Source organism: Desmodus rotundus, chromosome X (genome assembly GCF_022682495.2).
Source record: "Desmodus rotundus isolate HL8 chromosome X, HLdesRot8A.1, whole genome shotgun sequence".
NCBI lineage: Eukaryota > Metazoa > Chordata > Mammalia > Chiroptera > Phyllostomidae > Desmodus > Desmodus rotundus.
This window is the reverse complement of record NC_071400.1, coordinates 42,475,645-42,492,352: the sequence shown is the minus strand read 5'-3', so window position 1 is coordinate 42,492,352 and position 16,708 is coordinate 42,475,645. Positions and strand designations below refer to the sequence as shown.

The following is a 16,708-nucleotide window of genomic DNA, read 5'->3' as shown; positions in this document are numbered from 1 at the left end:
ACATCAAAATTGCAACTAAAATATAGAATAACTATAACTCAGAACTGTCAGAAATGTAACTGAATGGAAGTCTGACAACTACAAAATGAAAGAAACCACATCCATCTAGACTGGTAAGAGGGGCATAGGCACAGAACTGGTTGGTCCTACACTCACATGTGGTGGATAAAAATTTGGGATAGATATCTCAGGAGTGAGGAGTCCCAGTCCCACACCAGGACCCCCATCCCAAAGTTCCAGTGCCAGGAAGATAAGGCTCCACAATTTCTGGCTGCAAACCAGCAGGCAGAATAGAGTCAATGGAAGACATTGCTTGAGCCCCAAGCAGTTCCTCTAAAAGGACCCACACACAGACTCACCTACTCAGACTCACTCCCTCTGAGCTCTAGTGCTGGGACAGATACTTGAAAGACACCAGTGGCATACTGGGAGAAACTGAGTGTCTGGCATGAAGGCGAGCAGAGACCATTGTCCCTTTTCTAAAACCTCCCCCTACAGAGCCACAGAGTCAGCAGTTGAGTGCCATATCTGAGACTCCATCAACCTGGCTAACACTGACCTGCCTTGGACATCCTCAGAGACTCTGTCCCACCCAACTTACAGGCCTACCCAAGCCACTTTTCCATACGAATGGCTGGTCTTGGCTAATGCTGCACAACTTGAATCCCCTCAAAAAAGCAACAGCAGCTTCACTGAGACTCAGACCTGCAACTAGCAGCAGCCAACCTAGATTCACAACTTGACTTTGCCTGGGAATCTCCAAACCCAGCACAAGTAACAGCCCTCTCAAATTGCTTTATAGCTCAGACAAGGTGGCCCTGGGCAAAACATAGGTGAGGGCTGACTTTGGCATGCGCCACCCAGGAAACTCCAGGGCCAGTGCACTTAGTGGACAGCTACAGACTACAATGGAGCACCAGAATCCTGCCCCTGCACAGCTGATCCTCCACAGAGGGTGGAGGTTTGTGGTCAATGGTCACAGGCAGTCATTGCAGCTGACTGGTGTGGGTAAATTCCACCCATTGACCTGCCAACAGAAACAAAGTCTCAACTACAAGAGCAGAGTGTACTCAGCCCACACAAAGGGCTCACATTGCGTACCCATCTTGGGTGATAGGGGAGCTGTGCCACTGGACCCTACAGGATACCTACTACTTTAGGCCATGCTACCAAGACATGGAGTCAAAGCAGCTCTATCTAATACACAGAACAACACGGGGAGGCTGCCAAAAGGGGGAGACAATGAAACATAGCCCAAATAAAAGAACAGATCCAAATTCCAGAAAAAGAGTTAAACTAAATGGAGATAAGTAATCTATCAGATACAGAGTTCAAAACACTGGTTATAAGGATGCTCAAGGAACTTAATGAGGACTTCAACAGCATAAAAAATTCCAGTCAGAAACTAAGAAACCACTAATTGAAATAAAGAACAATTTACAAGGAAGCAACAGTAGAGTGGATGAAGCTGAGAATCAAATCAATGATTTGGAACATAAGAAAGATAAAAGCAATCAATCAGATCAATGAGAAGAAAAAAGAATCCAAAAAATGCAGATAGTATAAGAAGCCTCTGGGACAACTTCAAGAGGTCCAACACTCACATCATAGGGGTAGGAGAATAGAAAGAGTAAAACAACTGGAAATCTATTTTTAAAAATAGTGAAAGAAAACTTCCCTAATTTGGTGAAGGAAATAGACATGCAAGTCCAGGAAACACAGAGAGTCCCAACAAGACGGATGCAAAGAAGCGCACTCCAAGACACATCTTAATTTAAATGCCAAGGCTTAAAGATAAAAAGAGAATCTTAAAAGCAGCAAGAGAAAAGCAGTTAGTTACCTACATGGGAGTTCCCATTAAGACTGTCAGCTGATTTCTTAAAAGAAACTTTGCGGACTAGAAGGCATTGACAAAACATATTCAAAGTCATGAAAAGCAGAGACCTACAGCTAAGATTGCTCTGCCCCACAAAGCTATCATCTAAAATTGAAGGGCAGAAAAAGCTTCCCAGACAAGGGAAAATATAAAGGAGTTCATTGTCATGAAAACATTATTATATGAAATGTTAAAGGGACTTATTTAAGAAAAAGATCAAAAATATGAACAATAAAATGGCAAAAATACATATCTATCAACAATTGAATCTAAAAAAAGAAGCAAACAAAAAGAACACAGACACAATCATGGATACAGAGAGCATTTTGATGGATGCGAGATGCGAGGGAGATGTAGGAGAATGGGTGAAGAGGTGAAGGGGTTAAGAAGTACAAATAAACCATTACAGAATAGCCATGGGTATGTAAAGTGCAGAATAGGAAATGGAGTAGTAGCCAAAGAACTTATATGCATGACCCATGGACATGAACAATGATGGGACATTGCCTGAGGGAGTGGGGTGTGCTGGGTGGAGGGGGGAAAGGAGGAAAAATCAGGACAGCTGTAATAGCATAATCAATAAAATATAATTTAAAAAAGATAAGTAGGATTCTCAAAAGACAGAGAATATGGGAAGTGATTCACAAGTGAAAAAAAGCATAAGATAAAATGTTCAGAGTTGGGAAAGTGAACAGTTTTATTTTTGGAATGATGGATAGCCCAGGATGGCTTGTGTGTGGAGTGGTGTGTGTGGCTTATTTAATTACAAATGAATAAGTGAATTGAGGAATAAACTAAGAAGGATTTTGTCTACCACAGAGTATATACCACAAAGCATTTAAGCTTTATCTTTTATGCAGTAGGTAGCCAGAGGAGTTTTACTTTATGGGAAAATGACATGACCATACCTGTAACTAAAAGCAAATAAACTAGGAAAAAATACCATCTGCAAGTAGTATGGAAAATGGGTGAGAATGTACAAGGAACTGGAAACTGAGAGCAAGAAGACCAGGTGAGAGGCTTGTGCAATCAGTCTTTTGGGGAGAAATGATAAAAGGTTTAATTAGGTCAGTGGCAGGTTAGATGAAGAGAAGTGGTGGGGATTTGGAGGATTTTTTAGAAATACAAAAGGTAGAACTTATTGATTACTGGATATGAAAAATTATGAACAATTTGGAGATTGTACTAAATATGCCATATATTGTTTCAAAAAGAATAGTGCCATTTTAACCAAGATAGGGTACACAACAAGAAGGGTGGGATTTGAAGGGAGGAGATTAAAAGTTCTGTTTTAAACAAGTTGATTCAAAGAACCTGTGGTACAGTCAAGTGAAGATGTCTAGCAGAAAAATAGTAGATGTAACTGAGAACAGCCATAAAGACTTGATTGCTAGATCTAGAAGCCTCGAAAGTCAAGGGTGCTTATCCTTGGCTGCGCATTAGAATCATCTCAAAGTTAAAATTAACAAACAAAAAATCCTACTGTTACCTGTGCCTCACTCCAGCTAAAAGAAATAAGTATCATCAGATTGTTCTTAATTTCAATGTCTCTGGCAGACAACTATAATTGAACAACAATAAAGTAATTTATGGAAATAAGTATCTATGGGGGTTAAGACTTGTATGAGAGTATTTTTTTTCTAACTCCACATGTGATTCTAACAGACTGTTAGTGTTGACAAGCACTAACAATGAATAGTTAATACCAGGGGAATGGAAACTCAAGAAAAGTATAGAGTTGTGTATAAAGGACATATTAAAGAGAAAATGCTGAAGATAAATACCTTTTTATGGATAGTCACAAGAAAATGAGATAAAGATGGTGATTGAAAAAGAGTGGCGAGAAAGATATGGACAGATTCGGGATAAAGTGGTGTAACTCAAGCAAAAGGAAAGAGAGTATCAAAAAAAAAAAAAAAAAAAAAGGTGTGTTCAATAGCATCAAATGTTCCTTAGTGTCCCAACATGCCAGCCTGGAATGGTTGCATGATGAACTAGCTGTCACCTGTTAAAGAACTAGATAGTTCTGAATAAAGGAGAAAGGGAGAGCTAAGCCAAGAAAACTGAATCGTTTGGATACTGTTCAGCCTTGGTGACAGCTAGATACCTAAGAAGGAAACAAGGATATTAGAGAGGCTGTGGGGAGTACCAAAGGAAAAATCTGCTAGCCTCATAACTTTTCCCTGCCTTCAACCTCTGACTACATAACAGAACTGCTTGACAAATAACGAGGTTCTGCCTCAAAGTCACCTTCTTTAGGACAATTGGAAAGATCTGCTGGTAAGTTCTGTGATCATCAAAGCAGAGTAGCTCTCAAACTAGAAAATCAGAATTGGGGGTAGGTAGGTAGAGAGGGTGCTTAGGGCACATGTGCTAAGATTAGCCCAATCACAGTATGATGACTAGAAAAGTTGTTATTCCTTCTCCTGTCAGACTCCAAAATCAGCCATAGGATTGTAAAATGCTACTTCAGAGCTATAGAAGGAATGTATTGCACTGCCACCTGCTGGTAATAAGACCAGAAGCAAGTTTCTTTATTTTTTTAAAGATTGAAGAATACAGATAAATAAACTTCATTCTGATTTATAATTGAGGGTGATGTCTCATTCAGTAGCTTCTTTTATTCAAAAGACACTTTCATAATTGAAAATAAAGTTATAATTGGACCTTCTTATTATAGCAAATGGAAATGTGTATGAAAACACTAGAAGCCCAAGACTAGAATGTCCCACCAACCTTGCCCCTTGCCTTCCAATCTAAGGTACTTCAACCCACATTTTCCTTCTAGGCTCTCAATATATTTTCTATATTTTAAAAACTAGATGTATGCTCATGATACCATCTGTCTAGATATTTCTTTCTGTGCAAATATGTCCCTTCAACTAGTTTAATTGTATACTATCCTGCAGCCAATCTGGGCTACTTAGTACTCAAAAATAACCTGCACTTGAGGAATCCATACATTTACTCCTGCTGTTCCCTCTGCTAAGAATATCTCCCCATCACTATTGCCAACCCAGCATTCATAATCAATGTCAAGTGACACCTCTCCCCTTATTACTGTCACCTCCCAGCTGGAAATAATTTCTTTTTCATCTGAACTGTATCTGTACCTCTTTTATGACATATTTTATACCTTTTATGAGATTTGAAAACAAGACATATCCATGGTGTAGTGCAGAGAACATAAACTTTTAAATCAGTCCATGGTACAAAACCTGGATTTGACATTTAATAGTCGGGGACCTTGGTTAAACTTACCCTCCTTGAGTTTCAGTTTTCTCATCTGTAAAAAGATACTGATGCCCACACAAAGGGGAAGAATAGCAGAGAATTTAAGAGGACTATCAAGTCAGATATACCTGGGTTTAAATCCTGGTTCTGCCCCTTACTAGCTACATAAAAGTAGACAAATTATTTATCCACTCAAAGCTTCGATTTCCCCATCTGCAAAATAAGACAATAGTCTGACCTACCTGCCTCAGTGTCTTTGTATGAGGAGACAATGTATGTAAAATGCCTGGCATATAGCTACACTCAGTGCTTATTATTTTATTCATTCCCCCATGATTTACTAAATTCTTTAGGGGCAAAGAGCCTGCTCTGTACATTTCTAATCACCTAAAGTTGCCTGGCACAGGGCTTTTTACATAGTGTGCTTATATATTTGATAAATTAATGAAAATCATGATTCTATGATATTTGTTAGCTGAATTTACTTCCAGACAATCACTGTCTCCACAAAGCAGTGATGCCAGATATGTGTCATTCATCTCCAGGGTTTAATGGGTGCTTCTTAAAACCATGTGTTTCTTGTCTATAGCCACATATGGAGAATAAACTTAAATACAGCTCTTCCAAGTCACATCTGTAGCAGGGCCTGATTCTTTTTAACCTGGGGGAAGGTCATTGACTTTCAAGGCATTTCTTTTAGAGGTCAGTTTTGATGCAATACTCACAAAGCACTGTGCTTCTCTATGATAGTTTCATATAAATATATGATAGCAAAAGTAGGGCAAGAATCAGAAGAACACGAACAAAAGTTTCAATCTGCATATTCAGTATTCTCCTAATGGGCTAAGGGTGTTACACACATTTTAAGAAATCTCTGGATGCCAGCTTTCCCCAGGGACCAAACTACAATAAGCAGTAATGGTCTACTTTTACAGAGCACATATTTCATTTAGGGCAAATTATACCTGTGGAAGTCAACAGAGACAGAAGGGATGTGCTTTAGCCTGACATGCCTACATGAGCTGGGTTATGAAAGAAACTAAACTCACAGAAAATATATACATTTAAATCTTCTCTCCACTCTGGCATATACAATATCTTCCATTCCAAAACAACAGAGTGGAAAGGAGCCCATTCACTAAAGTTCTTGGCTGTTCTTGTTGATATTCTAAATCACATCAATATTAATAGAATGCTCAATTTATTCTTACTATTCTCTCACTCTTCTACCTTATGGACAGTAACAAATCAAACACAATACCAAGCATGGTAACTTTTTTTGTATTTGAGGGATGATACAGAGCGAGACAAGATGGCCACATGAAATTGTTTTCAGAATTTCCTGTTTTTTACATTCAGTAAATATTTTAACTAGCTTACCAATACATTGTTCTTTAAAGAGGACCAAATGTCATAAAGGAGTTCAATATTTCAATCATATCAGATGTTGATGTGTACAGCAATGAAAGTAATGAACTTAGGTCTTAATTCACAGGCTCTCCTCTTTCTCTGCTATTCTTCATTGCCTAAACTCTTAATGGAACAGCCAGAGATTCCCCCTTCCTGATTGCTTTGCTGCTCTGCTAATCTCTTATACCACTCTCTCAATCTCTCTCAATTTCCTCTTCTCTCTCTCTCTCTTTCTCTCTCTCTCTCTCTCTCTCTCTCTCTCTCTCTCTCTCTCTCTCACACACACACACACACACACACTCACACATTTCAAACATGCTTTGAATCCAAGGAACATTCTCATCATAACCATGATGGGAATTTAGGTAAACAATACATTGTTTTTCATTTGGATTAAATTGGCATTTGCCAATTCTGTAATTGACAATATTCAGTTAGTAAGTGTGTAATGAGACAAGGAGTGCGATATTCTCTTGGTGGAAATATAAGGTTGGTACAGTGACTTCAGTGGACAATTTGGTGGCATCTTTCAAAAACTTCACTAAATATTTTATCTAATTTTTTTACATCTAGGGATTTATTCTAGAAAAATATTTGCCCTTTTAGTGCACTAATATCTATGTAATAGGGTACTCCTTAAAGAATTGATTTGCAATAGAAAATCCTACTGATAAAACACTAACTTCCATAAATAGCACACAGGTTTAAATTTCTATTAAATCCACACAATGGAAAACTGCACATAATTTAGAAATTCAAGTTAGATATGTATTGCCAAAGGATTAGACCATTATAAATATCACGTTAAGTGACAAATCAAGTTGGAGAATAATATATGCAATATAACTCTAAGTTTGAAAAATAAATTATTTAGGCTCTATACATTATCTGTATATATACATATCCAAAGAACTATCTGGGAATTCTGGCCAAGATGGAGGTGTAGGGAGAAACCCTTCACTTCCTTGCACAACCCAAAGGAGGATAACAACCAATCTAAAATCAATAAACAACCAGAAGTGCCAGATAATCAGACCACATAGAACTCTGACAACCAAGGAATTAAAGAAAAAATCAACCAAAACCACCAGACCCATAAGAACCTGAAACGAGATGGTGGACCACACAGGTGGGGCTGGCTGACAGTGAAACTGAGAATCAGAGTTGACTGTAGACTACAGCGGTTGCTGTGGTGGGAGAAACTCCCAGTCTCACATGAGAGTTCATTAGAAAGTGGGCTAGACACCAGCAGGCGAGCTGCACTGTTCCCTCTCTGGCCACTCCTACATAGGCAATGCTGTAGAACAGCAAAGAGGGTTGCCCTGCCTGGGTGAATACTTGAGGCCCCATCCCCTAACAACTTTACAAGTGTGCCAAGACAAAGAAATATGGCCCAAATGAAAGATCAGAGCAAAACTTCAGAAAAAGAGCTAAGTGATGAGGAGATAGCTAACTTTTCTGATAGAGAATTTAAAGCCCTGGTAATCAAAATGCTCACAGAACTGATTGAGCTTGGTCAAAAATTGAGAAAATAAATGAAAGATACCCAAAATGAAATAAAACAAAATATTCAGGGAACCAACAGTGACAGGAAGGAAACCAGGACTCAAAGCAATGATTTGCAACAAAGGGAAAATGAAACATCCAACCAAAACAGAAAAAAGAAACAAGAATTCAAAAGAGTGAAAAGAGACTTACGAACCTCCAGGGCAACCTGAAACATTCCAATATCCAAATTATACGGGTGCCAGAAGGAGAAGGAAAACAGCAAGAAATTGAAAACTTATTTGAACAAATGATGAAGGAAAACTCCAGCAATCTGGCGAAGGAAATAGACTTCCAGGAAGTCCAGGAAGCCCAGAGAGTCCCAAAGAGGTTGGACCCAAAGAGGAACACACCAAGGCACATCATCATTAAGTTACCTAAGATTAAAGATAAGGAGAGAATCTTAAAAGCAGCAAGAGAAAAGGAGACAGTTACCTACAAAGGAGTTCCCATAAGGCTACCAGCTGATATCTCAAAAGAAACCTTACAGGCAAGAAGGGGATGGAAAGAAGTATTTGAAGTCATCAAAAGGCAAGGACCTACATCCAAGATTACTCTACCCAGCAAAGCTTTCATTTAGAATGGAAGGGCAGATAAAGTGCTTCCCAGATAAGGTCAAGTTCAAGGAGTTCATCATCACTAAGGCATTATTATATGAAATATTAAAGGGACTTATCTAAGAAAAAGAAGATCAAAAATATGAACCATAAAATGACAACAAACTCACAACTATCAACAAATGAACCTAACAGAAAAGAAAAACAATGAAAACAAAAACTAAGCAAACAACTAGAATAGGAACAGAATCAGTGAAATGGAGATCACAGGGAGGGATTTCAGTGAGGAGGGGGAAGGGAGGAATAGGGGGCAAAAGTACAGGGAAGAAGAAGCATGGTTAGTAGGCATAAGGTAGACAGGGAGAAATAAAAAATGGTATAGGAAACAGAGAACTCAAAGAACTTATATGTACAATCCATGGACATGAACTAAGAGGGAGAATGCTGGAGGGTTGGGAGTACAGGATGGAGGGGGGATAAAGGGGGGAAATTGGGAAAACTGTAATAGCATAATCAATAAAAAAATACTTAAAAAATAAAGAAACTATCTGGAAGTATTTATATAAAATGTAATGATGAATTTTCTTGGAATGAAATCATAAGGGTTTTACACTTTGATATTGTTTGAACTTCTATTAAGCATAATATATATTGTAATAACAAGAAATATTAAAACAACCCCACTGCTTGAAGTGAAAAAAGGGATAAAAATAATTACATTTTGCTACCATTTAAATATGAAACAAGTAAAAATAAAATATATACATTGATTTCTGGTAAAATAAAGGAAGAAAATACTAGAAACTAAAGAAATTAATTATAAATAGTGACCAAGTAAAAGAAATAGGTATGGATGAGATTTATTTATTCCTTTTTCTATAATTTTGAATTTTCAATGATATAAATGTTTTACATATTCAAAATTAAAATGTAATCAAAAGGATAAAAAGCCAATTGAGTACAGACACAAATTAACTTATTTATATATTGAATTAACATAAACTCACAGACAATTAATTGATTAATGTAACTTCTCTTTTTAAGAAACTTTTTAAAAAGATTTAATTTATTTTTAGAGACAGGAGAAGGGGGAGGGAGGTGGGACTGGCTGGGGTGGGGTGGAGGGATGGGGAGAAAATGCAGACAATTGTAACTGAATTAAAAAAATAAAAATTAAAAAAATAAATGAATAAAAAAAAAAAAAGGAGAGAAACATCAATGTGTGGTTGCCTCTCACGTGCCCCCTTCTGGGGACCTGGCCCACAACCCAGGCATGTGCCCTGACTGAGAAATGAACCAGCAACTGTTTGGTTTGCAGGCCTGCGCTCAATCTACTGAGCTACACCAGCCAGGGCTAATTTATGTAACTTCTGAACACAGCGTTCTAACAATGCAAAGCTAGTAGGATGAATTCTAAGGACAAAAAGAATTGTACAGTATTTTGTGCTTTATTTAGTAAGTTTTTGTTGTTGTTGTTGGTACTAGTTTTGGTGTAGTTGTTCTGAAACTATTTTGTATGAATTATAGGGTCGGGATGAGGATTTCCATTGTGGGAAAAGGAAATAAAAATATAGAATGGGCAAAGGTGAAAAAGAACACTGTCAGGTTGGATTTGAATTGGAAGTAACATAATTAAATCACAATTTTTTAAATGGTTTCTAAATGTCATCTTCTGCTGAAAGGAATAAGAAAAAAAAAAGGCTAATTCTAGTGCTGGGACAGAGAGAGTAGGAAGGTAAGCCTGGTACATCTTTATGACAGAAAGCAAGAAAATGCCCTAAGAATCATGGGATACCAAAAGGTAACAAGAAAACTTCCATTTCAGTCAATTATTTTTTTATTTAATTGTTGTTCAAGTACAGTTGTCTCCATTTTACCCCCAACCCAGCCATCCCCACTCCCCACCCTTGACCCTACCCCTCTTTGGCTTTCTCCATGTGCTCTTTGTACCTGTTCCTGAAAACCCTTCCCCCAACCCCCCATTATCTCCCCCCACCTCGCCCTGGTTACTGTCAGTGTGTTCTCAATTTCAATGTCTCTGGTTATATTTTGCTTGCTTATTTCTTTTTTTGATCAGATTCCACTTATAGGTGAGATCATATGGTATTTGTCTTTCACCTCCTGGCTTATTTCACTTAGCATAATGCTCTCCAGTTCCATCCATGCTGTTGCAAAGGGTAGGAGCTCCTTCTTTCTTTCTGCTGCATAGTATTCCATCATGTAAATGTACCATAGTTTTTTGATCCAGTAATTTACTGATGGGCACTTAGGTTGCTTTCAACACTTGGCTATTGTAAGTTGTGCTGCTATGAACAATGGGGTGCATATGTTCTTTTGAATTGGTGTTTCAGGGTGGAGGAGAGAAGCCACCAACAAAGGAACCACCAAAAGGTAAAAACCCAAGTACAACAAGAGTGCCCACACAAACAGAAGGAAGGGCAAACCTAGAGCATGCAGACAAGGAGATTAAAGAGACCACACCAGTGAATCCCATAGAATTCCTACCATAGAAATTCACCCTACAAAGACAGCTAGCAAAGCAGAACATCAGGAAGCACTGAAACAAACAAAAAGTGTCACCAGTCATTTTTTTAAAATCTGGAACTAGACTAGCTGTCCCACGGAAAGCAATGAAAAAAGTGGACAAAATATATGAAGCAACAGTTTTCAGGCACTGCAAGACTGTGATCTCAGAAAAAAAGTGAGCCCCACTATCAACATGCAATGTGCCCCACTATCAACAAAGCTCTCTGTCAGTGGGCAGTTCCTCAACTGGCATAATGAATTGGAGCCCTAACAGAGCCCAGCCATTGTGCTGAGCTGAAGCTACAGATATCAGGGCAGCTAAAATGGCTGGAACCTTCAGTAAAATGAGAGCTCACAAAAAGAGGCCCATGATCTCTCTATAAGGACCTCATCCAAAAGTTTCTCTGAGAGTCCAACTGCATTCAAATCATCTCCACTTCCCAGACCTGTAGGAAAAGTTTTGTTTTAATATTACAGTTGCTATTGCCCTAATAGTATGTAGATGGGAGAGAAGAAACTAAAACCACTCAAACATATTCACTCTCAGGTGAATATCTTTTGGGGTAATGTTTCTTCAATAAAGCTCACTGCAGATATGACACCACTTGGTCACACTAAGAAGACAAAGCTAAGAATCTTTCATAAGCCACAAACGGCTTCACATTTGATAACTAAAGTGTAAAGGGACAATGCATTAAAAAGTTGATCTTTTAACTTCCTCTGTGTATATACATTTTTAACAGTCTGTTTCTGCATAAACAAGAAGCCAAACAAGAAAACAAAACAGAATATGTAGGTAGCAACTTGATTTCATTTTTTCAGTTTGGATTTTACCTGAGTTAAGCTACCATAATGTAGATAGCTTTTAAAACTCTCAATTCCTTTTTTTTTTCTTTCTGACTCTGATACAGTCATTATAATACAAGCAAGTGAGAAAAAATGGTATCTTGCCCAATACATTACATTTGCTAGTAAGTAATAATATCCCCAAGTATTTTATTTCAGCAATAATCAACCTGAACCAATACTGGAAGTGAAAATGTGACTTCAAAAGTAAGCAAAGAAAGGCAGTCACATAACTGTGGCAAGTTGGAAATATTATAGGTAAAATGGTACACAGGAATACAGCGGAAAGAAAGCCACAAAATACAAAAATGTGTTAAATACATATATAAGTGTTTAAGAGGAGAAATAGCCAATATATTGCCCTACCTTTACCATTCCAGAATCCTTTGACTTCAGCAGTGTTGCTCTATTTTGTAACCTGTAACCCACTTTTGCGAAATACTTACTAATACACTATCAGATGATAAAAAATGCTATTCTTTAGCTATATCAATTAGCAAGTATTCTCACCACAGAAAATGAACATTAACCAAACTAATCTCTAGCCTGCATTTGCTGCTTTGAAAAATAGGCATGTATTTCATTGCCTGGGTTTCATACTTAATGAGAAAGTAAAGAGCATACATTTAATTCTAGGAAATAACTGAACTAGAAGCCAGAAGATAGTGCCACCATACTCTTATGTTTCCATATTATTAAAACCTTCCTCAATATCTTACTGGAATGATTACAGACAGAAAATCAGTTCTTGAAATCTCATGCATGGTTTGTAATTATAGCTAGGAATGCAAAATCAAAAGTAAAAGACACATATATCTAAGTGTTATTAAACAATGATTAACCTTTGATTGGGTATCTCCTGGCCACAACTAATCTCTTAGTATAATCATGGCTGCCTGCCACACTACCATGTTCTAGGAATAGATATTTCTTCTCAAGAAATTCCTTTTCAGGCAATTAGCTAATATATCTGAACTGGGAAGCTTTAAAACTCTGCTTGTTAGGGATTCAGTACAAATGTAAAGATGTGAGGAACTAAAGCTTACTGATGTTTGTCAAAAGCTTTCATTTAAACTATAATGCTGCACACTTAATTAGGAAACTATATATATATGTTATATATATGTTATATATATACACATGTATATCTGTATATATATGTTATATATATAGTATATATATACAAGATATATATGCATTTATATAACATATATATGTATGCATATATACATATATATGTGTTAAAGTTTCCTGTCTTTTCATTTGCAAATATTTGCTCTGAGGTGTGGTATATTAACTAGCAAATGTAGATAACCCTAGGTAGGCCCTTAACATTTCATTGTCCACTGAGAGTATACTGCCATTGAAGTTGAACAAAATTCCACTGGTTTCCCAACACTTTCTCAGTGGTAGACTAAAATCTCATTTTAATTTTACCTACTTTTCAACATGGATGGAATACAAAGTGCTTCTGTTTAAAGATATTCATAATTAAAGGCAAAGATGCTCTCTGAATGCCCACAAAACCATAGTTTCTTGACCAAAAATTGTAAAACAATTGTCAGCAACTTACCAGAGTTTCTCTTTGACACCATCTTCAAACTTGTGCTGAATACAGAACAGACCACAAGGACAAAAAGAAATGGTGACTTCATTGTTCACTTTCGTTGGCAGCTGAAAATTTAAAAAAGAAAAGGATATGAAGTTTGAATCACAGATCTTTACCTCAACAAACAGCAGGGATAATTTCACATATATTAAAGACACATTATAGAAACAATGACATTCATTCTGGTGACTTCTGTCTTTATTTGTATGCAAGTGGAAGAAAACATAAAAGTTCACATTTGAATTATGTTAAAGCTCCATTTAAAATGTTCCATTGGCTGGAATTCCACGCAGCAGAGAGAAAGAAGGAGCTTACACCCTTCACAATAGCATGGATGGAACTGGAGAGCATTATGCTAAGTGAAATAAGCCAGGCAGTGAGGGACAAATACCATATGATCTCACCTTTAACTGGAACATAATCAACAAAAGAAAAAAGCAAACAAAATATAACCAGAGACATTGAAATTAAGAACATTGTAACAATAGCCATAGGGGAGTGGGGAGGGGATAGTGGGGAGAGGGGTCTATAGGAGCTACTGTGGACGACCCAAGGACAAAATCAAGGGGGAGGGTAGAGGTGGGGGAGGGAGGTGGGACTGGCTGGGGTGGGGTGGAGGGAAGGGGAGAAATGCAGACAATTGTAACTGAATAAAAATAAATTAATTAATTTTTAAAAATAAAAAATAAACAAATAAATAAAAAATATATTCCATTGGCTTCCCAATGGATTTAGAGTAAAACCTAAACTCCTTCCATTGGACTTTTGACAGCCTTCAGGTGGGGCTCCGGTTGCTTTTCTATCTTATTTCACAACATTTTGTCCTTGTTGGCTATGCTTCAGCCACTACAGATATTTATCCCTGGAAATTGCCAAGGTCATTTCCTCCTAATGGGCTTTGCATTCTGTCCTCCTCCTAGGATACTTTCCCCCACTTTTCATACATTTGGTTTCTCTGTCCTAGAGATGAAATTCTGGATCTTTAAATGTTATCCAGAGGCTGCTCTTGCCTTTCAACTCAGAATTGCTTCCATCCATTATTTCAGGGATCATTGTAGTTTCACCTACATGGTCCTTTTTGCTGCTTTTATATCTTGGATTTCTGATGAACACAATGAACCTCTACGGTTATTATATTCTGATCTTAAAGGATCCTAGATGAGTCCTAATATAGGTAACCAATTTAATGAAAAGTCTTAACTCAGTGGGACAAATATGTTTTTTGTTTTTAAAATAGTTTTGATTTTTCTCCATATGCTTACTTATGGTGCTTTAGCCAATCCCTGTCTCTGTTACATTGAGGGGGCCTTAACAATATCTCAATCCAATTCAATATTTTTTTTAGATTTTTTGGTTTTGGAACAGTTTCATTCCAATTGTTTTAGACTCAGTACTGTTTATTTAAAAAATCAGTGCCAAAGTTGAGTAAAAATTCTTCCTTTTACATAAATAAACAAAATATCTAAGTGCTGAGAAGTCTTATGAATAAAACAAGCAAGGAGGTGAGCTAGATTTGTTTACTAAATAATTGATTTGTGCTTAAAGGTGCAGAACAGTATCCACAATGTGAAAGTAACATGATATCAAGTGTTAAGAGGGATCCTCTTTTCCTAGAATTGATCTCAAAGAACCACTTGATATCCTAAATTCAGAAAAATTCTAGAGTTTGGTGTCTGAGGCCACAAGCTCAGATACCTAATGCAGCTAGCCACTTATCATCCAACTGCCACTCCATCAATAAACAGAGACCTTTGAAGGAGGAGGATATCAACTTTTGATAAAGAAGACAGGTTTTCCTTTTCCAGTTGACATGCTGAACTTGCCCTACCACTGGAGCAGGATAAAGAACGTAGTCTTACTTTAAACTATATACATCCAAATTCTTGTTTGGGGGTCTGCTTTTGGGAGAACCCAAACCAAGATTCTGAAAAGACCATTGTGAACTCTATACCATTCTTCGTTTTACACAGACTTTAACTGTCTGATTTCCAGCTTAGAAGATTGTTTAGGCTCTGAACTTTTAAAGAGAGCTTATTATTCAAAATTTTCCTGAATCACGGACACACTCTAGCTTTTCTATCTTCTCTCTCTGTTTAGCACCTACAGCACCCCCAGTGATTTTGATAACATTGGCTCATCTCTTATTTAATTCTTCCTGCTTTATTCACATAGTTACCAACTCAGCATGCTCATTAGATATTAAATGTCTACTACGTGCTCTTTTACCCTCAGCCTAGCCCATCCATAATTGAACCTTCACTATATCTGTCTGAAAGCAGTTTGGAAGAACTATAATTTGTCAAAAATAATATAAATTTAAGGATTTTTAATATTTTATAAATTGTGATGAGATTAAATTAAACATTATTTGGGAAAGCCTTTTAAAATTATGTTTTAAAAATCCAGTAGTTAGATGTAACACCATATGGAGGCATAGGTAGATATGTTTTGCTTCCTCACACAAACAAAAGAAGGATAAGAACCAATTTAAAAACAAAAAATAACCAGAACTTCCAGAAAATTGAACTATATGTAAGTCCAACAACAAAGCAGTTAAAGAAGAAACATTCATCCAGACTGGTAGGAGGGAAGGAGATGGGCAGCCAGGGTGGAGAGGACATGTGGCAAGGCAGCAGCTGGTCACTGGGCAGGTGAAGCAGTGGCTGGCAGACTGTGCAGTCCCACATTGACATGTGGATAAACCAGGAGGAAAAATTGGGGAGCAAGACAGACTGCGCAACCATGGGATCCAGCACAGGAAAAGAAAGTCTCAAAACCTCTGGCTTTAAAACCTGTGCTGGTTGCAGTGGTGGTAGAAACTCCCAACCTCAGAGGAGAGTTTGTTGGAAACACCCACAGGGTCCTAGAACACACACAAACCAACCCACCTGGGAATCAGCACCAGAAGAGCCAAATTTGCTTGTGGGTAGTGGGGGAAGTGACTGAAAGTGGAGCAAGAGCCAACAAGCAGCATTGTTCCCTCTCTGAACCCTCCTCAACTTACTGCAAAGTATGCTGCCCAGCCATGGTACATACCTAAGGCTCGGACCCTTACAACATAACAGGTGCACTGAGACAAACATATATGGCCCAAATGAAAGAACA

At 37.6% G+C, this 16,708-nt stretch overlaps 1 protein-coding gene across 1 annotated transcript in view; it reads right to left on the bottom strand.

Annotated features, from left to right (window-relative positions):
- Positions 1 to 16,708, bottom strand: part of IL1RAPL2 (interleukin 1 receptor accessory protein like 2) — a 1,002,993-nt gene that overhangs the window by 899,654 nt on the left and 86,631 nt on the right. The window contains exon 2 of the mRNA XM_045188489.3: positions 13,568 to 13,668. Within this exon, the coding sequence (XP_045044424.2) occupies positions 13,568 to 13,649 (82 nt within the window). The 5' untranslated portion in view covers positions 13,650 to 13,668. The remainder of the gene's footprint in view (positions 1 to 13,567; positions 13,669 to 16,708) is intronic.